The sequence below is a fragment of the Mastigoproctus giganteus genome, chromosome 1, assembly GCF_048544385.1.
Source record: "Mastigoproctus giganteus isolate SK-2022 chromosome 1, ASM4854438v1, whole genome shotgun sequence".
In the NCBI taxonomy this organism is placed as follows: Eukaryota; Metazoa; Arthropoda; class Arachnida; order Uropygi; family Thelyphonidae; genus Mastigoproctus; species Mastigoproctus giganteus.
The window spans coordinates 198,297,338-198,321,614 of NC_143575.1; the positions used below are offsets into that span (position 1 = coordinate 198,297,338).

The 24,277-nt window shown below is 39.8% G+C and overlaps 1 protein-coding gene across 3 annotated transcripts in view; it reads left to right on the forward strand.

Moving 5' to 3' along the window:
* The first annotated feature begins 3,201 nt into the window (after nucleotides 1-3,201).
* Nucleotides 3,202-24,277, forward strand: part of LOC150091435 (SAM and SH3 domain-containing protein 1-like) — a 611,903-nt gene continuing 590,827 nt past the window's right edge. For all 3 annotated transcript variants that reach the window (XM_090375439.1, XM_090375458.1, XM_090375448.1), the window contains exon 1: nucleotides 3,202-3,880. In XM_090375439.1, the coding sequence (XP_090231565.1) occupies nucleotides 3,326-3,880 (555 nt within the window). In that variant the 5' untranslated portion in view covers nucleotides 3,202-3,325. The remainder of the gene's footprint in view (nucleotides 3,881-24,277) is intronic.

Consider the following 24,277-nt stretch of genomic DNA (forward strand, 5'->3'; position numbering starts at 1 on the left):
TAGAAGCAGAGGAGGCAATATTTGTAATGTACTTGTGCCAAAGAGATAAGTCAGGGTAATCCCCAAAAGAGATATATCATATTGCCCAGAAATCGGAGTGTCACCAAAGATAAGCATAGGAGCACAAGAATCCTTTTTGCGAGATATAAGACAAGACTGAGTTTCAGAAGGATTGAAATCAACTAAGTTGTCTTTTCCCCACTAGAGAATTACCTGGAGATCGGCATTAAAGGAATTGGTAGCTGATATCCGAGACGTTGAAGCTGATTGAGCAGGGCAAGGTTTCTCATAATAGAAAGTGGAATGCAATGTGCTATCATCGGCGAAACTATGGATAGGATTTCCAGTCAATGGAAGAAAGTCATTAATATTAATATTCAATAGGAAAAAAGTGGGGGAAAGAACTGAACCTTGGGGGACACCAGCATTAGTGGAGAAGTTAGAAGACAGAGAGCCATCTACCATCACCCTCAGTGAACGATCAGAGAGAAAACTGGATAACTAATTGCAAAAAACAGTTGGCAAACCATAAGATGGAAGCTTGTTTAGAAGACCTTTATGCCAAACACGATCGAAAGCTTTTGAGATGTCAAGAGCAACTGCTTGTGTTTCACCAAACTTTAATCATAAATGAGTAACATAAGCCAGAATATCATCAGTGGATCGATACTGACGGAATCCATACTGGCGATCTTTGATCAGACGGAAGGTTTCTAGGTAGTTTAAGAATTGGCGGTTAATTGATTTCTTCGAGTTACTTTAGAAAGAGTAGAAGTAATTGCAATGGGACGATAATTGGATGGGAGGGATTTGTTACCCTTTTTAAGAACTGGCTGGATATGAGAAAATTTTCCAAGCAGAAGAAAAACACCTTTGGAATAAGAAAGTGAAAAAAGGCGGCAAAGAACAGGAGTAAGTTCAGGAGCACAGGTTTTGAGAACTAGTGGAGAAATACCATCAGGACCTGGAGCTTTCTTAGCATCAAGATTCGTCAAAATCCTTCTGACATCCTTTTGACGGAAGTCCACAGGAGGCATTGAATGGAGCGTGCTAGGAATGGCGGAAGGTGTTTTACCAAGATCATTAATACTTGAGTTAGAAGGAAAATGGGATGCTAGCGGGTCAGCTTTATCCTTGGCCGAAGAGACAACAGAACCATCTGGTTTTGACAGAGAGGTGGGAGTAGAGATGGGCAAAAGTTGAGGCCAATAGCTTTGCATGAGACCAGAATGATCGGCTACCATTAGGGCAAGAAGCACGTTTTCTACTCTTAGCCTGTTCAAAATATAGTTTGGACTGATTACAATTGTTGCGAGCTTTGGTGTAGGCAGAAAATGAAATTGAAGTATTGAAAACAAGCCAGTTACGATGTGCAACGTTCTCTTGAACAGCCTTTGCACATTTACTGGAAAACCAAGGTTTAGATAAAGGACGAGATATTAAAGTGGGGTATGGAATAAAGGATTCCATTCCTACAAGAATAATTTCACTGACACGATCTGAGCAAACGTTGACATCAGAAGTTTTGAAACAGTAATCCGACCAAGGAAAAGAAGAAAAGAAATCTCGCAGGTCATCCCATTTTGCATTCTTGTAATGCCAAACAATACGAGGTTGGGAATACCCATGTTGGGAGAAGAGACAATCACCAAGTTGTGATCTAAGGTGACTAGATACTCAGTGACTAGAGTCACTGCGACCGTGTACTTAGAATGGTTGTTTGTGAGAAAAAGATCAAGCGTGTTGGCTGTGTGGTGAGGGTCGTCCGGTATTCTTGTAGGTAAATGAACAATCTGTGCGAGGTCATTAGTAATTTCAAAAGCCTCTGCATCTCGACCAGCTGGAGTTGTGAACATTAAAATCACCAAGGAAAATTACCTCACTGTTAGGATAGTTGGACTGGAGAAATTCAAGTTGCAAAGAGAGGAATTCAAAGATCTTCAAGTGGTTAGTGGAGTTGGGAGAACGGTAGAGACAACAGATAAATTTGACACAATGAGATAGAGAGATTTTTAAGCCAGAGTAGATCGAAAAGAGGAGATCCCAAATTACCAAGTCTCTGACGGTGAATATTGGAACGGACATATGCACAAGTACCACCTTTGAGGCGAAAGGAATCATACAGCGAATATTTTGGCAACTGAGATGTGCAGTGGTTGAATCAACCGATAACTGAGATTCTGTCAGAAGAAGTACATGGGGTTTGGCAGACTGCAAGTGGAAATGAACGTCGTTGTGATTAGAATTAAGACCACGTATATTTGTGAAATGAAGTAGGAAGTGAATTGTCACCAAGGAAAAATAAATCCAATCAACATAGTAGAATCAGGAAAGGATAATATTAAAATGATTAAAAGGCTCTTTCTTTGGTTGTATTGCCTACATCCCCTCCCCTTTCCCTTTCTGACTAAGCATACGCAGGAATCACTAGTCTTCAGAACGGTTCTCCTCATTCTGCTGTGTGCCGAGCGTGCTAATTATCTTTGTCAACCTTAATTCTTCTAAATACCATTTAGCCTTGAATAAAGGAACGGAATACTAGGAAACACAAGTGGGATAAACATAATATTAGGAAATAAAAAAGATCAACAATGTGTACCTATGATGAATCACATACTTTGAAGGTTTGAGCTGTGAGCACTGAAGTCTGTATTCAAAGTTTTGAATTTCGTTTTATTATTTTATTTTTCTATCTGTCCTACTGGCAGCTTAATTATAGCTGATAGGAGAGGCACGTGTTTTTCTCCTCGGGCCGTAGCCTGGCACATCAAGTGGTTGCCTGTATTCCTTCGAAAGAGGGAACACACATGATGGTTCTAGGATATCGATTCCAGAAACAGACTCAATCAATTATTTAATATTTAATGCAGTTCGCCGACACCAAAGTTCCTTTACGCGTAATAAGATTTGTCTTCCAGACTGCATCTTCTTGAAGGGTTTATTAAACTGTGACTTTTTCTCCACCCCTCTTCTTTTTTCTTTACTTTCAGCCGACCGGAGATTTTATTAGCAGTCAGCTGGTGATTCTTTCTCCCCGATCGTCGTCAGCTTTGTGTCGACGAGCGCCGCCGCTGCATACCTGAGTGCCCCTTCGGTTGTCGTTTTGACGTCACACTCTTTCCACCTTCTACGCGTGCGCTAAAATCCCGTTCTTATCCATTGAAAGCGCCATTTTCGTTGTTTTGGCGTGCAGAGGGTGATGGCAGCGTGTACGAGAGAAAGTGCTTTTAAGTGCGGAGTCGACGTTTGCCAGTGTTGCACTCGTGGGGCGGCCGGTGGTCACTTTGGATTCTTGTTGTAGGTGTTTGTGCTGCGCGTGACAGAAATGGGAGACCAGAATATCGTAGAGGACTGGTTGAAATCGCTACACCTAGGACAGTACTCGGAGAGCTTCCTGGACAACGGCTACGATGACCTGGAGATCTGCAAACAGATCGGTGAACCTGACTTGGACGCTATCGGCGTGACCGACGCCACACATCGTCAGCAGATTTTGCAGGCCGTCAGAATCCTCTTGGAGCAGGGGGGTACGGCCGTCTATTTTACCCTGGACGATGCTATTCGACTTTGTTGTCAGGAAAACACCGACAGCACCACTACTACTACGACGGTTTCGCTGACGGGCACATTCGTCTCGGTGCCGACGACGCCTGCCGAACGTAAGACGATGGGCAAAGACAGGGACGGTGCGTACGGTAGTTACGGGTACGGTAGCGATGTGTCAGAGTCTCCCGGGCTGACGGGTAGGAAATATGTGGACGAATATGAAGAGGGGAAAGCCCAGCTCGTCAAGTTTCCCAAAATTCAACTGAAGATGATGGTCAGAGATAAACTGGTGAGGGACAACATCAGGCTTAGCGCTCAGCCATATAGCAACTCTGTAAGTAGTGTATACTTTATATTCCCCTTTGATCCTGCTTTGTAAGTTCTTGACCTCATTGTGGAATTTCATAAATTTTGTTAGACCATCATAACGTAAAATTCTGTGCAATTTTCAAGGAATGCAGTCGCTTTAATGAACAGTACTGTGTCACGAATTCGTGAAAGAATTTGATTAATACAAATACAGTGGAACCCCTAGAGTCAGGATAAAAATTTCACCAAACACCCTGTACAGCTTTGGATTCAGTTTCTTATTTTTGTTTTCTAACTAAAAACATTTAGTCAAAGAAAGCGGCTATGTCAATTAATACTTCTGTAATTTGAATTGTTGATTATTGTCACAGCTTTGTCCCATGTCAGCGGCAAGTATACAAGGTATATTTAACGAACGTGTGTTAATTTAGAACGATAAACTCAATTTACAAATTAAATATATTTATTTTAAAAATGAAATCACATATTTACTTTGAAAATTATTGTGCTGGTTGTAAGTTAAATATGAACGAATTATCGGAGAAAGCTGTCTTTTTATGTATTTCCAGTGAAGTATGTGGAGTTGTATATCTGTCAGAGATTCGTTGGTATTTTATAACACACATACGCATTAAACCTTGTTTCGAAATCTGGTCGTATGCTTACCGTTCGTTCGATGTTGCCCTATAAGCGTGTTGGTCGGTTTTAGTTCTTGTATAGCATAGTAAATGTGACATTTACATAGCTGAAGTATAGTTTTTTTTTTTTATCAATATTACCTTGATTTAATAGTTATTTCATTTTATAAACCGGGACATCAATGCGGTCAAAGAGTTTACAACGCCGGGATGCCAAATATGACGCTTCATAGTGTGTAATGATACAATTTAAGTAGTGTAGAGCTCTTAGGTCCGGCTCTAATGATTTTAACATTGTTATATTCATTAGAGACCCCGTCATTACGCAAAGGACCTAGTAATACCGTGTATAATTGTATTACCATTGTAAATAACGTGACACGACAGGTGAGAACAGTTAGTTTCTATATTAATTTGCGTTCTAAATCATTACTACATACTGTTTTCAGTATATGTTATTTTCATTTTATCTTTACGAATTTTAAACCTTGCTATATTTAATTCCAATATTTGATCCGAAATTTTTGTTTCGCAGTATACTTTAAATAAAATGGGAAGAGAGAAATTAAATTTTCTGAAATTTACCCGGATTCAGCCGGTTTGGGCAATTTAAGTGTAAGAAGGTGTGTGTGTGTGGGGGGGAGGCAATAATAACATAAATGTGCATTAGAAAGAAACGTCCAGATTTTGCGTTGTCTACATGTGTTGGATATTTTTTTTTTTTTTTTTTTTTTGGTAGTTGTTGGCACATCGGCTTCTGCGGCCATAATGCATCTCTCAAGGTTTTTGCAGTACTTTGATCCAAGCTCGAGGCGGGATTCGAACCCGCGACCTTTGCGTTGCCAGGCAGGCACTTTACCCACCTAGCTAGCCCGGTCGGCATGTGTTGGATAAGCTCTCCTACTTCTAAATTATTGTCGAATTTTTTTGAATCGGTTATAGATAGTGGGAATTGTTATCCAAATATAAGATGAAAAATTCCATACAAATTTGGCTTTATTATCGTATTTACAGACACCTATGAATTATCGGGTATTTCACTAGAGGATGCAGGTAAGGGCATTTTTTCCTTGGTGGAATTGCTTTAGATATTATACATTTTCAAATGTTATAAAAAAAATAATTTATTTTATTCACAAAGAATGATTCCGAGACTAATATTCCATTTCGAAAGGATAGTAATGAATACATCACTACAGTGTTAACCTTTCGAAAGTTTCAGAATTGGACATTTTAATAAAACGATATGCATTTGATGGCTGAGCTTTAATTGTGAGAGTTCGCTACTTACTAGAACACCTTTTTTTTTTTTTTTTGTCTCTGTTGGCAGGAGTGTTAATATTGAGACCCTTTTCTTGTAATGCTAGTTAAAGTTAATTAACTCATTAAAAAACAAACACATTTCATTATACAAGTAAGCTAAAATATAACTCATAATAAACATTAAACTTTTATTAATTGTTTTCAGGAGAATGAATGTAATAGAGCATCTTTGTACGAAATGGATCCAGGGATGGATTCTGTCTTTATTTGAAAGAGAAGAACAAGGAAGATTGGTTTTAGAGGAGAGGGGTTGTAGCACATGAAAATTGCACGTTTATATATATTGCAGAAGTATAACATGCAAGACATATTATTGAAATAATTTGGGGGGGGGGGTGCATCCTTTATCTCTCCACTGGATTACCCTTGAATGGGCCCCCATATTTCTCTTAAGCTCCACAAGTTCTAAACCTAGCCTTTGCCTATCATCTTTTCTTCGTCCTCTATGGGTTTCCTTTCTAGTTGGTGGGTTCTGTGATGCTGGTCTGAGACCTTTCTTGAGATTCGCTAGTCAGCTGAAAAATGCGACTCTTAAAAGCATTTAATAATGGTTAGCTTTACCTTGACACATTCTGTTTTTCTGGGATACATAGTGTTATTGTTATGCGATTCCTGTGGTTTCCCACAAATCCGCGTTAAATACTCTGTGATGCTGCAAAACATTTCAAAGCCAGTCGATGTGGGTTGTGTGAGTAGTGTGTTGTGTGACTGGCCTCTTCGTTACTGAGAGGCTTGATCACCAGGAAGGAGCCTCCCAGCATCCGTCCACTGGCACGAGGAGCACTTGGTTTCACAAAATCGCTTGATTGTTGATTCATTATAGCATCTGATTCGTTATCTACTTTTTAATATCAACTTTTGAGTGTTTGAAACGGTTACAGATGCATGAGTTCCTACACTCTATTCCGTTTCTCTAGGTTTGGAAAGCATGCCGATTTCTTCCACTACATCATCATATGTTACCACATCGAAGCTCTAGATGACGCTGTGACTCAAATTTACTCCCAAATGACACAAATTTGAAAAGTCATGTTAATACGTATATAACAGCATTCACTACCACGATAAAATTCTCCTGCAGAATTCTTTCCCCCCCCCCGCTATTGGAGATTTTTAGGAGAGAGAGAGAGAGAGAGAGAGTGTGAGTGAGTGAGTGAGTGTATGCGCGCGCGCGTAATGGCTTCTCCGCAGAGGTCCTACGTTTTTAAGTTTATTTTCATAGTTGCACTTTTAAAATAAAAGTTAGCTGCATTTAAAATAGAAACTTGGAACGTTAAAATAGAAATGAAAAACAACATTGTTCTCACTCACTATATATGCTTGGTTTCACGCTCTTATGTATGCTTGATTTTCTGTGTTGGATCGGACATGTACAATTTTCCCGAAATAATGCTTATATGCACACCTTACACCTATGCATCGTGTAGTATAAAACAACGCTGTGTATCTATGTACATATGAAAACATTTTAATATGGAAGCCTCTATAACAACATTTTCCACTATAATTGTAGCGAGTATGTCCTGAATATTCTTCACAGCAGTTTGGATTTCATTCACTGGTAAATTCGTTGACTCTCCAATGAAGAAATTTGAAGGACATTTGGACTCCATGTTTTCAATTTGTTTCACAGTTTGGTTTTTGTTCTAAACTCTGGAACTTCACGGGTACGTTTATTTAATTGCTCTGATTCGTAAAGGATCCTCATCGCCATCAAAAATAAAAAAAAATAGGAATTTAAGATCTGGTGAAGAAAGCTGGTAGGACTATTTTTAAACGGACTAATCAGTGTATTTGTTCGATATTAACTGATCACTGAAGCGCTCATGAAGGTAAGCCCCCTCCGCCGCCAGGCGCTTCCGTAGCCAGGTAGGAAGGAGCAGCAGTGCATAGCACACGCTTCTTGATTAGACCGGAGTTCGAGCCCGTCACCACCAAATACGGAGAATGCGGAAAGGTCAGGGAATGACCACCGCATATCCCGGAGCAATATGGCTTTAGTTGCTAATGCTCCTAAAAACCAAATAACAACAACAACAACCCTCCCCCCTTGCAGAATTCATAATCTATGCTGCCATGTTTCATTTTGATGAAAAAATATTCTTTCCAAATTGATCTATGAAGAATAGGAGTGAAGTACAGTAGGTACGAGTCACTTGTCACTTTAGCATCAAAAATTGTTCAGTTAATTGCACTTTCGCAAAGTACATCATGCTCTACATCTTTCAGGATACAGAGATGATTTTTCGATTTCGCTGCACGTCCATTCGCATATCTTCTTTATTAACATAACTACGAAAGTGGAAATATGCCTCGTACATGAACTTAATTTGATTATTGGCCAAAGGAGCTCTATTCAAAAAAGGGTGAAACTGATTGCAGAATCATAAATTGTGTGTATCACTTGAATTTTGTATGAATACAGTTGCACAACTTTGATGCTAATTTTAAACAGAGTGATTGGGAAAAAGCATGTTTAAGATTTCTTTGGAGTAATTGTTTTCTATACTCATGGAATGTTTTATTTTATTTATCACATTTTAACTGCTATAGGCTCCATAACATGGACTTCTTTCTGCCAGTCATTCCTCAGTCCATCCTAATGTTTCACATCAACAGTTCTTTCAAAAATTTTAACTAGCTGCTTATCACTCTGTTCGAATTCACTTCAATTCCAGTTTTATAAAAAGGAATAATAAAAAATAATTCACTATTAATACAGTTTACCATGCTGTACGTCAATTAGTTTACTATTTCACTATTAGAGGACAGCACTATATTGATTCTAAACGCTCTACCTTCCTGCATCCTGGATATCAATTAAAGTATTACAAATTTAACTTTATAGAATAAATGCGATTACAGTGATGATTACTTTGTTCTAAAAACGTTCCATCTTCAATACTGCACATCGTTAGTGTTTTTCAAAGCATTTGTCCATGTTCATCAGAGCATAAGTAAACTCTAACTGTTTATATTTTATCTTTCGTTTGATACGTTGTGCCAATTTTCGTATAATGCATTGTACAAAATTTCCATTCAAAATTGAAATAAAGAACGGAAATCTCATTTATGTGCTGGAGCCAATATGCGATCTATTGATACATTAATATTTAGTATTCAAGACTAAATCGATAAGACGTACGGCCTTATTTCAGAAGTTTGTATAAAATGGCTCGTGAAAATTCTAAAGTTTCTGTTTTGTCGAGACATCACCGAGGTCGGTAACCCCTCACAATGTGTACGTTCACGTAAAGTTATATCTACCATCATACAGTGTGAAACAAAATGTGTAGGGGTGGGGAGGAAAGAAATAAGGTTCATGTTCAGAGAAATTCGTTATGAAGTGTGGGAAGCTACCGTGAGGGGTGTTTGTCAGGGCGGAAAGTAAAATTAGTGGTAGCTATTCTTTGCGGATGACCCAGTTCGTGATTTGTGTGCAGATAAGTTCTTTGTTCTTCACCTACAGGAGACCTTGTAAATTATCTAGTAAAAAAAAATAAATAAATAAAAGAATAAAACGGAGAGGAAACTCTTTCATCACGTGATTAACCTCATGCCCCTAGTAGGTTCTCAGAATTAATCTTTGACAAGGAATAAAGAATGAAGGTTCATAGTATCCAAAAACGATACATAGAATTGAACAGTAAATAAATTTGGCATAAATGGCGAATAAAAAATATAAGATGATAAAGGGCAACATCCATCATTATCAGTATATTTCAGCTTTACTGCGCAGAACACCAATTGGATATTTTCTCTATTGACGCTGTTTCTATCATGTTGGTCATTCATCTTGCACCTCCAATAAGATTCCTTAATTTTTGAAGTTTTTTTTTTGTTTTTTTGGACCTTTCTTTGTACGCCCCCTCCTTCTTTGGCCAAACAACCACAATAATGATCGCGTGGAGTTGTCTTTGAAGAGAAGGGGAAAGCGAGACGGATTCCCGTCTCTCCAAAACCGTCTTTCAGGTTCTCGCTTATCTCGAACGATGAGAATCATTGCCATTTTCAAGTTGAGGGATCAAAATCCGTTGATTTTAACTCCTGAACACTTGGTGTGAACGCCTTTAAATCTAGTCGTATGCACCATAAAAAAGGGCGAGTCAGTTTCGCTTCATAGCTTTTGAAGAACCTTTGTCAATCTTCTATATCACTTGAGTTTTCCGAACCCCAGATACTGCAGTCATCCCCGATAATAGTTCCAGACATTGGGTATTGCCTCATTAGTTGTACTTAATTTTAAGGAAAATTCCAGATCTTCATCCAGTTAAGGAGGAATTACAGAAAATTATAACACGTTTCTTTAGTCTTTGATAGAAGTCTGGCGGAATCAGCTAAGTTTTGTGTGCAATGTGTATGGTCTCATGGATTATTGGATGTGACATCGAACAGCTCCTACTAAAGTCTGTTGATGGCGCCAGGTCGCAAAATTTTAAAGACATACTCTTTACTGTTTCGTAATTTTTTTTACTCTTGTATTTAGTAAATTTATCATTTAAACAATTTATTTTTATTTTATTTAGTGTTCTTTTTTAACGCTTACGCTTGCATCCACGAGCACCCACAAATACGTTCAGCAGGGAGGAAGAGAGAGAAAGAGAAATAGACTTCGATCGAAATATAAATACAACCATCGCCACCCTAATATTACTAACTTTTTTTTATTTTCTTCAGACTTATTGAATTTTTTTTTTTTTTTTCATTGCAATGAAGTCTTTCATTATTAATCATTTCTCTTTTACGAAATTGCGAGAATGTTCATACTTCGACCGCACGCGGTTATCAATCTGATTTCATGTTCGCACCTGTGCCCCTTGCCTTCGCTTTCTGCTCCATTTCGATCAGCTACAGAGCAGAATGCATGATGCACATGTGTATAAACGAAGATTGCTTAATTTGTAGTCTCTACGGCTGGTTAAATTTTATTACCGCTCAATATACGGCAAACATCTGCCGCATGTCGATTTGAACTTTACTCAATAAAAATAGAATTTATTATCAATACTGACTACATAAGGTAAGATAAAGGTGACTTTATTCTTTAACGCTTAATAGTGTCTAGGGAACAGTCCTTGTTGAGGAAGCGGAACTGAATACGAGGCCAGCAGTGCATTAGAGAACTGAACTTAGTCTACTCTGAAAGTTTCGTTTTATGACTGAATATAAGCACATGAGTGCCCACTCCAAACCCGAATCGAAAGCCAAACTGTTGGACTAAGTAGTACGAGTGTCTTAATTGTAACTTCTTTTTCATTCATTTTTTGTTTAATGAGCTCTTGGAATGATTTAAATAAATTTCTCTTGACTGTTGTAGCTGCTACGATTCGGCTTAATTAGACGATTTAGTTCATTAGACAAAATTACTAGAAACGCCTTCATTATTCTTCGAGGTACGAAGAACGTACGCGGAAAGTAACAGACATCAAGAAAAGTTTTTCTGAGTTCTGTTTGTAGTCTGTATTTGAATATACACCGAGTGATTACTGAATTATGACAACCCCTATGAAAACTGAATGCGACCCGTTTACCACGTAAAGCACGAGAGTGCGCAGTTAGTCGACATACCTTACATATGCTACGTAGGTCGACTAACTGCGCACTCTCGTGCCTCACGTGGTAAACGGGAGTAGGTAGTAAAATTCCAAGCGTAATGGGTAAAAGGAAGGATTTATTAGACTTTGATAAAGGTCAGATTGTGGGAGCTCGACGAGCTGGTGCCTCGATTTCCCAAACGGCTGAGCTGGTGGGGTGTTTGAGTTACCGTAGTTAAAGTGTACGAGGACTGGCGTCAAAATGGTCAAATAACGACCCGACTGCAAAACTGCAAAGGTCAGCGAAAGGTTGATGTTAGAGGTGAGCGCCGGATCTGACAACTCGAACATGCAAATAGGCGCAGCACTGTTGAAGAGTTGACTACCCAATACAACATGTGCCAACCCGGAACAATATCTGGCATGACCATGCGTCGCACGTCTGGGCTATACCAGCGGACGACCCCTACGGCATCCTCTCCTAACCAAGGTTCATCGGCGTAAAAGACTCACCTAGTGCAAAGAGCATGCAAATTGGACGTTAGAAGACTGGAAGGAGGAGTGTTGGTCGGATGAGTCACGTTATTTACTCAACGCCGTGGATGGTCGTGTACGGATTTGGCGTCAACAACATGAGGCTCTTGATCCATCATGCACGGTATCAAAAGTGCAGGCCGGTGGAGGCGGTTGTATGGTGTGGGGTATGTTTAACTGGCAGGAACTTGGACCACTGGTGCACGTGGAACAATGTATCAGTGGTCTTCGCTATCGTCAACTGCTTGCTGACTGTGTACACCCCGCTATGTTACACTTTTTCCCGAATGGCGATCGTGTCTTCCAAAATGACAATGCGCTGAGCCATCGGGCACTTGATGTGCAGGAATGGTTTGAGGAACACAGTTCCAACTTCCAGCATATCGATTGGCCTCCGAACTCCCACGATATCAATCCTATAGAGCACTTGTGGGACACTATGGAAAGGCATATCAGGCGTCTGGATATACCGATCACCTCCATACCTGCATTGCTAGCCGCATTACACACAGCTTGGTTGACCATTCCTCCCGAACGCTTCCGACATCTTGTTGAATCAATGCCACGTCGGATAGCTGCTGTATTGAGGGCGAAAGGAGGACCTACGAAGTATTAGGTAGGTGGTCATAATTCAGTGATCACTCAGTGTAGTTCGAGGCCAAGGAGTAACTTTTAAAAATATCAACAGCAGTTTTGTTAGGTTGGGTGAGCAAATAACGATATAACGGGTAGTTTGGATAAAACCTACTAGAAGAACTAAATATTAAATAGAGGGAGTTCTGTTGCATACAATGGGCCAGAATCACTACCAACTTAAATGCGTGTACTACTGTACCTTCGCATTTTTGACCACACCACTAGTGTGATTCTTTTAATATTCAAATCCACTAATCCTCACTTCCAGCATAAGTATCTAGAATCAACGGAGGTTACGAGTTAAAGGTTTTTTTACTATTCCCGCCTGTGTATTAGGCATACAGATGTAGGCATAACTGTGTAAGTAGGCGCTCTAAACCAGGACTCAATACTAGGCATTTCCAGCAAAGTTTCTATTCGGAAACTTGAGACTTGTGTATTTGAATATGTAATTATTATAGTGTAACAGTCTTCTTAAACCTTTTGTAATAATGACTGCTTTGTTTCTAAGAGTAACTTAGAAGCAAAGACTTCTTAGACTCGTTTATCAATCAGTTTTACGAATAGTTAATTGATCTTTAAATTCTGGCTCCTACAGTTGAAATTCTAATCCGTTCCTGACAACGTAACTCCGCCATATAATCAAACTCCCGCACTACAGAGAATGTGAATGCGATAAATCTTTCCCTCCTCCTCCTCCTTTGTATTGCCAAATTTCGTTTTGAATACTCTTCTCGTATAACTCACGTTATTTATTGGAACAACCCATCTTTTTTTTTTTTTTTTTTTTTTTAATTTGTTTATTTTACTCTCCTCCTTCTTTGGCCTCGCCTTCTTCCCACGTTCATATGGGGTTTATTTTACTCTGTTTTTTTAAAAAGAACTGTTATTATCAAGTTTGAAAATAACAGTTTTTCAAAAACTGAAAGATGTTGTGGAAATCATTTCTGATAGAATTTGAGTGCAAGACTAAGGCTGGAAAAAAAATAATAAAGTAATCATTTTCTGTAATAACCATTTATTAGTAATGGTTTGCTGTTTTATTTTGACTATCTATGGCTGTCTTTGGTCTAAAAGAACAAGTTAGTTCTTTTAATTAACTCTTTTCATCAGAGAACAGAAAGGGGGGAAGCAAAATTAATCTGGAATAATAATGACACTAATTAAACCCGTCAATTTTTATTACACTTTATACTTTCAGTTTTTATTTCACAAGTGTGTTCAAATTTCACAAATGGTTACTGTTTACCCTTAGTGAGCTAAAACTCCCACACAGTACAACTGCTTAGCAATTGGCGACGTGTTCTAACTTCTGTACTGAATCCTGCTATCAGGCCCAGTCAAGAAGGAATGTAAGCCGGAACAGTTTACCTGGTTTAGTGCCATTCTTACTTTGCATTAATTCTTTATAGACAACTGCGTATTAGCCTTTTCTTAGCACAGAGGAGGAAAACATATTGAGTTACCATCTGCCAGAGTTTCTCTTCAGTTAAGTTTTCATCTTCTCTGATTAATGAAGATTGTAATTTTTTACTTAGCTCTTCCACAAGACGACCAAATCTACTAAAAAATATCGGCATTTGAGAAACAGAACTTTTTTTCTGAAATGATGCTTGTTGCATATGATCATTTAACTTGTAGTGTCAAGCTTCGGTGTTTGTACTACAAATTTATGATAATCCAAAAAAAAAAAGAAAAGAAAAAAAAAAAGGATTATCATGAATTCATTTGTATTTGTTTATTTTACTCCTTGCATTTTAAAATCTGCAATCTTATTTCTTAGAGGAAAGTCATTCTTATTTTTTAAGAGTTGGAGTTGAACCACTTAATCTAAGAAATACCGAAAAGAGGATTTTTTTCATAAAATGTTTCCAAACAAAAATACAGAACTTGCGACTCTTTCAACGATTATAATTGGTGGATCGGCAACCTTAAGATGCCAGTTATAACTTTTAGAAATCGGGGGTTTATGTCAGCAAACTGTCTGAGACTATTTTGCAAAAATAAGTGCTTATTGTGATGAGTAAATGAAATCGTATTGTAATGCTGGTACTGCCTTTGGCACCACCGCCGTAGTTTTCTGATTCGTGGATTGTAAGCGCTAATAAAGAGGAAAATTAAAAGTACTTTATAGTTTGATTAATACGCATAGAACAACAGCAAATAAACTTATTAAAATGCTAGGGTTTTATTTGGTTTGATGGGAATATAGTCCCAGTTGGTGGGAGTAATAATTTGCTACTTCTTGCCAATTTCGCGCCATAATTAAGGAAAATGTTGAACTTTACTGATGATTCCAGTTCAGAGGTTTAGTTATTTCTGAAGTGCTGCCTGAGTAATTATGAAATTTGTCCTAAAGTCCACTGAAGTAAATCGCCCTTGAACAGACACTTGTACAAACATAATACATTATAAAGACTATTATGAACTATAATATCATATTACGTATTAACTTATATAATTACACTACCCAACGTGATTTTTTCCCTCCTTGCTGGAGGGAAAAAATCTATACATAATCTATACAAAAATTCTATACATAAAAGTTGACCAGAAACAACAACTGATTTGCTATCAGTTGTTGTTTCTGGTTAATTTTATTACACTATTCAACTGTTCAATATATAATGTATGATAAACTACGCTACAAGAATTCACCTTCTGTTCAAATTTGCCAGTTGCTTTTACTGTTTTTAGGTTAATGCATTGTTAAAATAGAGAAGACAAAGCACAGAACTTGCGTCAATCACCCAGACAACTTCTGCTATGTTTATGGACACAACCCCAAAAACTCACAGGAAGAAAATATACAATGTCACAAAAGTTGCATATTCATTGTACTTCGGCTGCAAGATCGTTGACCAAAAAAAAAAAAAAAAAAAAATTAGGCTTTACATATCTGTTGTATTACTTGTACAACGAACTTAAGGCTATGGTTATATGGCAAGCTGAGAGCATTACCTTTTGTTGGCCCTATGGCGTGGCGCGAGCCCAAGAATCATTTCGATGACTGCTATTTCTGCATGACAAAAATAAAAGGTATTTCCAAAAAGAGCAAGCACTGCACCAAATATCCCATCAGTAATTAGGCCAGTGCCACACGGTAAAGAACTGCCAGTACCTGTGCCACCAAAATCTTGGAGTATTGGAAGTAGTGATGAAGGTACAGAAGAAATCGTTTTACCAGATGTCGCGGAATCATATACTTCACATGATTTAGCGTAATGCTTTACTACGAGCCAGAAAAAGAAAAGACCCCACACTACATTGAACAAGAAGAATTCAGAGACTTTAGCTTACCCAAAGAGACGGCTGAATTACTCGGATCCAGACTACAACGGTGGAACTTACTCTCCAAAGGTACAAACATTACAATATACCGTAAGCGAAATGTAGAGTTTTCAAGATATTTTGCAATGGAAAACAACATGTGTGTCTGCAGAGACGTCGTTGTTCTTATGCACGAACTGGACATGTATCACAATACCTCTGAATGGCGTTTGTTCATTGATGCTTCAAAGCTAAGTTCGAAAGCAGTATTGCTTCATAATGGAAATACTTTACCATAAATTCCTCTTGTTCATGCTGTTGGACTGAAAGAAACTTACGATAGTATGTTCCAGATTCTTGCTACTATACGTTACAATGACTAGGGTTGGAATATTTGTGGTGATCTCAAAGTGATTGGATTGCTTGTTGGGTTGCAAGGTGGTTTCACTAAATACTGTTGTTTCCTGTGTTTGTGGGACAGTCGTGCAACAGTCAAACACTACGTCGTACAATACTGGTGATCTCAAAGTGGGTATATATTCATCTCTCTCTTATCACTGGGATAAGAGAGATGAATATATACTTGGCAAAAGCAATGTAAAGTATGTTCCATTGGTTGATCCACAAAAGGTTTTTCTTCCCCTTTTACACATAAACCTTGAACTGATTAAGAATTTCACCAAGGCAATGAATAAAGAAAGCAGAGGATTCGCATATTTACTGAAAATGTTTCCAAATTTATCTCATGCAAAGCTCAAGGAAGGAATTTTCATTGGTCCTCAAATAAGAAAGCTCATAAAAGATGAATGGATCTTTCCACAGGGTTCATGTTCGTAAAATCTGCGTAATGCTTTTCGAACCATGTTCTAGCTACCACGGCTCTGTGGGTGACCATGAAGGGATGCAGATGGTTGCATGGATGGGCACGTAACCTGGACCGTTCAGAGATACCTCTAGACGTACCAGAGGTCCCAACGTGTGCCAGTTGAACACGCCCCAGACCATTACTGGCCGTCCACCTGCCTGAACAGTTTCGTGTTGACATTTCTGTACCACCTCCGCGATAGAGTGACCCATGTCGGACATCCACTATCATCCCTCTTTCAAAGTCGGTTAACTCACTTTAATGGCTCTGAGAACGAAGCCTCTTTATAAGGAAGTTGGCAAATAACACACTAAGCCGCATGGGCAAGTTTGTAGTAGGGATTTTTGTTGCACATAACTCACTCCATGTTAATGCGGGGCAATAGTTATCCATATTGACATCGAATTACATTCTACGTGAATGCAGTGTACTTCTATACCTGCCAAGTGGCGGGTTCGTCCACTAGCGAGAGGGGTGACAGCGTCGCGTTGCCCAGGAATCAGGTATTTTTTAATTCCGTAAAAGCATACATGGTTTGCATACAACTTCAAGTATTCTGTGGAAAAGACAAGAGACAGTATAATTGCTTTTGATTAGACTTTGAACTGAGGATGAGCAATCCGTGATTTTATGTATTGTTCGCGATTTATGATTTCACTCTTACAGGCGATCAAATACATGAAAAATATTGTTACCTATGGGCATTGGTGTTAATAAAATGCTTGACAATAGTGTATTGCACGAGGAAATGAATATAGTGGTGTTAATATTATTTTTGACTTCATAATACGATGACGTGGATTTCTTGGTCTGATTTCACTTTTTCTTTTCTCGTAGTTTTTATCTCCTCTGTCTTTTCATAATGTTTTGTATGGGCATTACTTTTCTTTTTTGAAAAGAACAGGTAAGGGTGTCATGGTATATTATCTGTTTTTCAACCGCTTCGGTTCAGAAGAAAATTTTTAATTGTTTAAAATAAAACAGAAAAATAATCGATTTTCTTCCAAGCAGCGTGTGTGATTTATCGATTTTTTAAAGCTAGTTGACAGGATTTCAGACGCCTGTAGTCTAAGCTAATGACACCAGACTTATGGACGTTAAAATTAGTGACAGAAACATCGTTAGTACTACCCCCGCTGCTCTATCTTCTTCTTCCTAGCTGGGCCTAAGTGAGACTGCTGTAGAGTTGTCCGTTGTCCTTTTTTTTTTCACGCCCCCCCCATCCAGTCCAACGTCATGAAAAGTGAGTTGCTGCCACGATTTCATTTTTTTTTTTTTTTTTTTTTTTAGCATTTAAAAAAAACAAGTTCTGATCTTCCCACAGGAACTGCGCTAAGCATGGCAAAGCTCGGAAAGTTCTCTATCTTTCAATAACTATTCACAATGATTGTTCAAGAATGGTTTTCAGAATTTCGTTATCTCTGTCAAATAAAGTACTGTACAGTGATAAGTGAGGCGCCTCCGTAGCCAGGTGGGAAGGAGCAGCAGTGCGTAGCACACGCTTCTTGATTAGACCGGGGTTCGAGCCCGTCACCACCAAATACGGAGGATGTGGAAAGGTCAGGGAATGACCACCGCATATCCCGGAGCAATATGGCCTTAGTTGCTAATGCTCCTAAAAAAAACCAAATAACAAACAGTGATAAGCATTGCCTTGCTGAGCTTTAGCAACTTTATTGATGTACCGTATAAAGAATTGCACACTACCTTTAACAAGATTACCGTATTAAAATAAAATGTTAAATGAAAACAGAATGATATATTTTTATAAAATAAATAAATTTTCTGTTTATACTCCGGGACGACCAAACGGTCAGAGGAGTTCGCAAGATAGATTGAATACAAGAAACAGCACCGTATTCAGCAGTCACGGGCTTGAACCCCGGTCACTCAAGGCACGTGCTCATGCACAGCGCGCCTGACCACTAGGCTACGGCAGCCTCTTTATATATAATAAAGTGAAATACAGAGTTATCAAGTGAAATGTCGTAATGTATTTTTACATTACAATGTTTCATTTGATGATATTGTAATATATACTGAATAGCTACGTTATTCAGTACATCTAACCCTTTTCATAAAATGGAGTATTCTTTCAGTAACAGCAACTTCGTACTTTGCTGTATAAACAGGTGAGCATAGCTACTAAGGATGCATAGTATACTATATCTTATGTATAGTACCTTAGATCAGTGTTTCTCAATCTTTTTACTCTCGTGGCACATTTTCCAAAGAAGAAAAATTTCGCGGCACACCTACGTAGTCATAGAAGAAGAAATTTCTAAATTTCGCGGCATACTTGGAAAATTTTGCGGCACACTAATGTGACGCGGCACACCTTTTGAGAAACACTGCCTTAGATCATAGTATATAGTATCTTATGTATAGTACCTTAGATCATAGTATATAGCAGTGTTTCTCAAAGGGTGTGCCGCGTCACATTAGTGTGCCGCAAAATTTTCCAAGTGTGCCGCGAAATTTAGAAATTTCTTCTTCTATGACTACGTAGGTGTGCCGCGAAATTTTTCTTCTTTGGAAAATGTGCCACGAGAGTAAAAAGATTGAGAAACACTGGTATATAGTATCTTATATAGTATATAGTAGCCAGGTGGGTAAAGTGCCTGCCTGGCAACCCAAAGGTAAAGTGTGTTTAGGGTCAAACGGCACCAGGGGTTTCCCCCATGTCCGCGTTGCTTTTATTGTGGGTGAACCAGTTCGCTGGGAAATGCCAGAGATTTAAAAGTGTATGGATATTGTATATGTATAGTGTCATTTACCATTGTTCATCTGGTCGTTTAGCCGCTTGACCCCTACTGAGGCCCAACGTTGCCCCACTTTCGCCCCGTGGAGGCAGACCAGGAAACACCAGTAGACTAAGATTTACGCTGGCAGGTCCTGCCGCTTAATTTCCTGAGATTTCGGCGGCTAGGACCTAAAAAAAAAAATATATATATATATATATATATATTTTTTTTTTTTGGTACATTCGATGAGGAATAACGCTAAATTTTTGAAAGTCCGAGTGTATGGGCGAAAAACGTAATTTGGAGATGATTAAATCAATTCCAACGTGTAGGGCATTCGCTTGCGTATGTGCCGGTAGAGTGGGTGGGGAGACTGAAGTCTGGGGGGAAAAGACAGAAGTATGGAGTCGAGAGAGAAAGAGGAGGCAACCCCAAGTCACAGTGGGGCATGCCCATGCCCCACCAGAAGGGAAAGTGGGAATGGCGAGGAGGGGAGGAGACAGTAAGACCGTCTCCTCCCCTCCACCGGGGATAGGGATATTAAAGATGGAGGCTAGGGCGCCCTCTTTAAGTCGCCAAATGGCGTTTGGCAGTTGTGCTGCGTTAAGTCTCTTTTCTTCAATGTCGAGTCGATTTCAGTCCAGTCGCTCATGGGGTAAGCCCCATCCTTGTGCTTTTCACTAACTTGTCTCAAGGTTTTTCTCTGTAGTCACTCCATTGGATAGTATTTTATGGTCTTGTATAGTTTAACTTGTGGTGGTCTTTCGTCAGAAACGATTTATGGTAATTAACAGTTTTCTCCTCTCGAAGAGGTCCTGCGCATATTGAGAAAGTGCTCTGTATTCCTCTTCTGTGTCAATGAAGTGGGATTCCAGTCCTTTCGGAAGGTAGTGTATCTTTGTGATCAGGATGCTTCTGAGATCTTCATATTCTGGGCGGTTGTAGACCAAGTGATTCCAGTTCTCGACCTCCCTCACACGTGCAGTTGGGGTCCTCAACAAGGCCGAACCCGAGCAGCTTCTCCTTAAAGGGGCCATGACCAGTAAGGAGCGAAGTCAAGTGCTTCCCCGGAAAGTACCAGGCCGGTTGCTTGGGGTATATTTTGCTAAGGTCGGGGAGGAATTTTCTTGTAATTTCTCCTTTTGTTGTATCGGTCCACCTTTGTTGCCACTCCCGAAGTAGGTAGGTCTGTAATCGGACTTTTTCTGTTTTAGTACTACTCGCTGGGTCAATTATGAAATCCTGGAAGGTAGCAGCAACCCCCCTGGCGTGCAGGAAGAGCAAGCCAACTTTTACAGTCTCCAAATCGAGGGGAAGCGCTCCAGCAAGTACCTGCAACGCCGGTGTGCTTATTGTTCTGCATGCTCGTGTGGTTGTTAATAAAATGGCCCTTTGTATCATATCCAGAGTTCTCCTATTGACTGCAAGCGTTGTTTTGCTGTACCACACTGCAGCAGCATAAGTTATCGCAGGGATGAAGGTTGCCTTATAATACAACATTATTGTTGTTTTTTTAATCCCCAGTCTTTTCTCGTAACCCTCGCCACCAGTGCCGAGTAACGTCTTATCTTCGTCCTTATATATTGTAGGTGAGGTTGAAAGGATAAGTTTTTGTCTAGGATAACTCCTAGATATTTCATTTGATTGGCAAGTTTAATGGTCACACCTATTTTAATTTGAGGTGGGCGCCGTATTTGCAGGCTTCCTTTTAGCAGAATAGATGTGGTTTTTGTCGGTGAAATTTTTAACTGGTTTCTTGTAGCCCAGTTTTGTATTTTCTGTAGAGCTTGGTTTGCGGTGGTTTCCAGTTGGGCTCTTGAGTCAGCCTCAATGGTAAGAATAAGGTCGTCGTCCGCAAAGGCCTGGGCGCCGATCAGCCCCAGGTCCAGGTTCAGGAGCTCGTCGAGGACCATGTTCCAAAGGAGTGGCCCCAAGACAGACCCCTGCGGGCAGCCCCTGTGTACAAATCTTGTGACTTTTTGGTAGTTGGCATTTATATTTACTTTCCTGCAAGATAGGTAGTCCTCCATTACCTTGTATAGGTTGATAGGGACTGCAGCCAATCCTAGTCTGCCCAGGATGCTCGGCCACCATAGTGAGTCAAACGCCCCGGCAAAATCAATTGAAATGACTAGTAGGTATTTTTTTTTCTGCATTCCTGTGCCTTCCGAAGCAGGTTTCCAAGTGCATACACTGTGGAGGAACCCGGCTTAAATCCGAACTGATCCCTAGCCACCAGGTTTGTCATCTCATAGTGGTTTTTGATTCGCTTGTGCAGCAGTCTCTCATATAGTTTGCTGACCACTGAGAGCAATGCGATAGGTCTATATGACTCTGGGCAGTCCGGTTTTTTGTTAGGATTTTTAAGTAACAACTTGGTGTTTGCTGTTTTCCATGCTGTGGGGAAGTTGCCTGTTCCCAGGCACCTGTTATAGAGAGTAAGTAGTAAGTGCGGTGCAAATTCTGCAGTTTTCTTCAAGATCTCTGGTTCAATCATGTCCAGTCCTGGGCATTTGCGATTTCTGATCTTGGTGGCAGCCTCACTGAGCTTCTCCAGGGTGAAGGGAGGTTCGATTGCCGAGGTGTTATAGTTTGCGTTGTTCTTGCATGGTTAATATTGCTGGTTCCTTAAAGATTTTATCCAGTATGTTGCCCATTGACTGCTCCCAGGTGGTCGTTAGGTTTCCCTCCGGTGTCCTGGTAGTACTAATGACCTCGCCCCTGGAGAGCTTATTGGTTATCACCTTGTAGACTAAGCCCCAGGGGTCGGTGTTTCCGGAAGTAGACACTAGGCGCTCCCAGGAATGCTTCTTACTTTTTTTTATGGTGTCTGTGTAACGGTTTCTAGCTTCTCTGTAATGTTGTCTCAGGACCTCCACCTCATCTTCAGGCCAGGTTCTGCGAGCTCTCTGGAAGTCTTTTCTTGTTTTTTGCATTTGTCGTCGTAGTACTGCAATTTCTGTTGTCCACCAGGGTACTGTGCCAGGTTTTGGGTTTTTTCTTTTTATCGCTCGATCACTGATGTTCAGTAATAATTTTGTAGTTTCTCTCTGAAGGTCATCCGGGTCGTTTATGTTTTCCAGATTGTGTCTAATTGCCGTGGTGAACAGCTCTCTATACAGTGTCCAGTCTGCATTTGTGACTACATATCTCTTTTGTGGTTGGTTTGTTTGAGTTATTCTTGTTAGTTGTCTTTCAACTGAAAAGGTTATTGCCCGGTGGTCTGAGGTGGTCCATGCTTCCTCCACGCTCCAATCAGTCACATGTCCGGCCATGCTCCTGGTAGCTAGGGAGATATCAATTGTGGCCTCCCAGAGGGTGCTCGAAAATGTTGGCAGATGGTGGGGTCGATTTAGTACAGTTAGATAGGATCCTGCAAGGTAGTCTTCTAAGAGTTTCCATTTCGAGTTCCTCGCCTGTCTGGGGTGAGGCCGTGCCATGCCGGGGAGCAACAGTTGGCATCAGCTCCAATGATGACTCTTTGATTTGGTAGGGTATCCTGTAGGCATCGGAGGTAGTCGATTGCAAAGTCTATATCTTGTCCCGGTCTGCAGTAGAGTGCCACGACATATAGAGAACCCAAAGGTCGCGGGTTCGAATCCCGCCTCGGGCTTAGATCAGAGTAAAATGCAAAAATTTTGGGAGGTGCGTTATGGCCACAGAAGCCGATGCGCCAATAACTAACAAAAAAAAAAAAAAAAAAATTTAGTATCTTTCCAGATACGTAAGGAGGCTTATTTATCGAATTGGCTTCGGTTGCATAAAACTATAAGTATTGCCTAAGAATCAAATTCTAATAAATTTATTTTTTAATTTTCATAAATATTTCAATAATAATTGTTTTTTCAAGTCTTTCAAAAACAAGAAGATAAACACTATTCACTTAAAATAAAATCCAGAGGGTATACCCTCCACTACATCCCTGGATATATGTATATGTACTGCGGAATTATACGCACACTGGCCAAAAGAAGATACGAACCTTTATTCAATATTGAATTGGGTATCGAATTGGGTTGCCTTTGTTTCGAATAACAGTAGGTGTGCGGCACGGCATGGATTCTATAAGGTGTTTTAGTGCCTTTTGGTCTAATTCTGACCATTCTTACAGCAAAATATGGCGTAGCTGCGACAGAGTTGAAGAAAGAGGACTTCTTTGCCGAATAGCTCTCTCCAGCATATCCTCTACACTCTCAGTAGCATTGAAATGAGGTTGAATGTGGGGGACAGGGAAGATGGTGGAAAACTGTGTCATGTTCTCCGAACGATTCTTGTACGATTCTTGCCAGGGAAGATGGTGGAAATCATTTTCTCCAAATGATTCTTGCACAGTGCGCTGTTGCATTGTCATCCATACAGTGGCCATCACTTTCGGACAAAAGTGTAACATTGCAGGGGACAGTAGATCTGATACAAAATTCAAGTACTCCCCGGATGGCATTCAACCTTCCATTGGTATCAACAGACCCGGTCCGTGCTAAAAAAAAAATTCTCCATACCATGATACTACCTCAAAATATTTGGGTTGTCTTAGCACGACACGCTGGGTCCATAGCTTCGTGAGGTCCTTGCCACACTCTTTGCCTATCTCAGTGCAAAACCAGGTGTATCGTGATTCGTGTGACCTATTGGTTTTCTTCTATTGTTCCACTGTTCAATCAAAACGTTCTTGGAACCACTGCAAGCAGATTTTTTTTTCTCTCTGAAACAAGTGGCTTCCGAATAGGCAGGAGACTGCCAATACCCAATTTCTTAAATTCCCTGCGATTGGTACGGGTAGAAATAGGGCATTTCTGGGATCGGTTGAATTCAGATATCATTTGCTGCACCCTGGATGTCCTATTTTTCCGTACAGTCCTCCTCCTTAGAGCACGATGG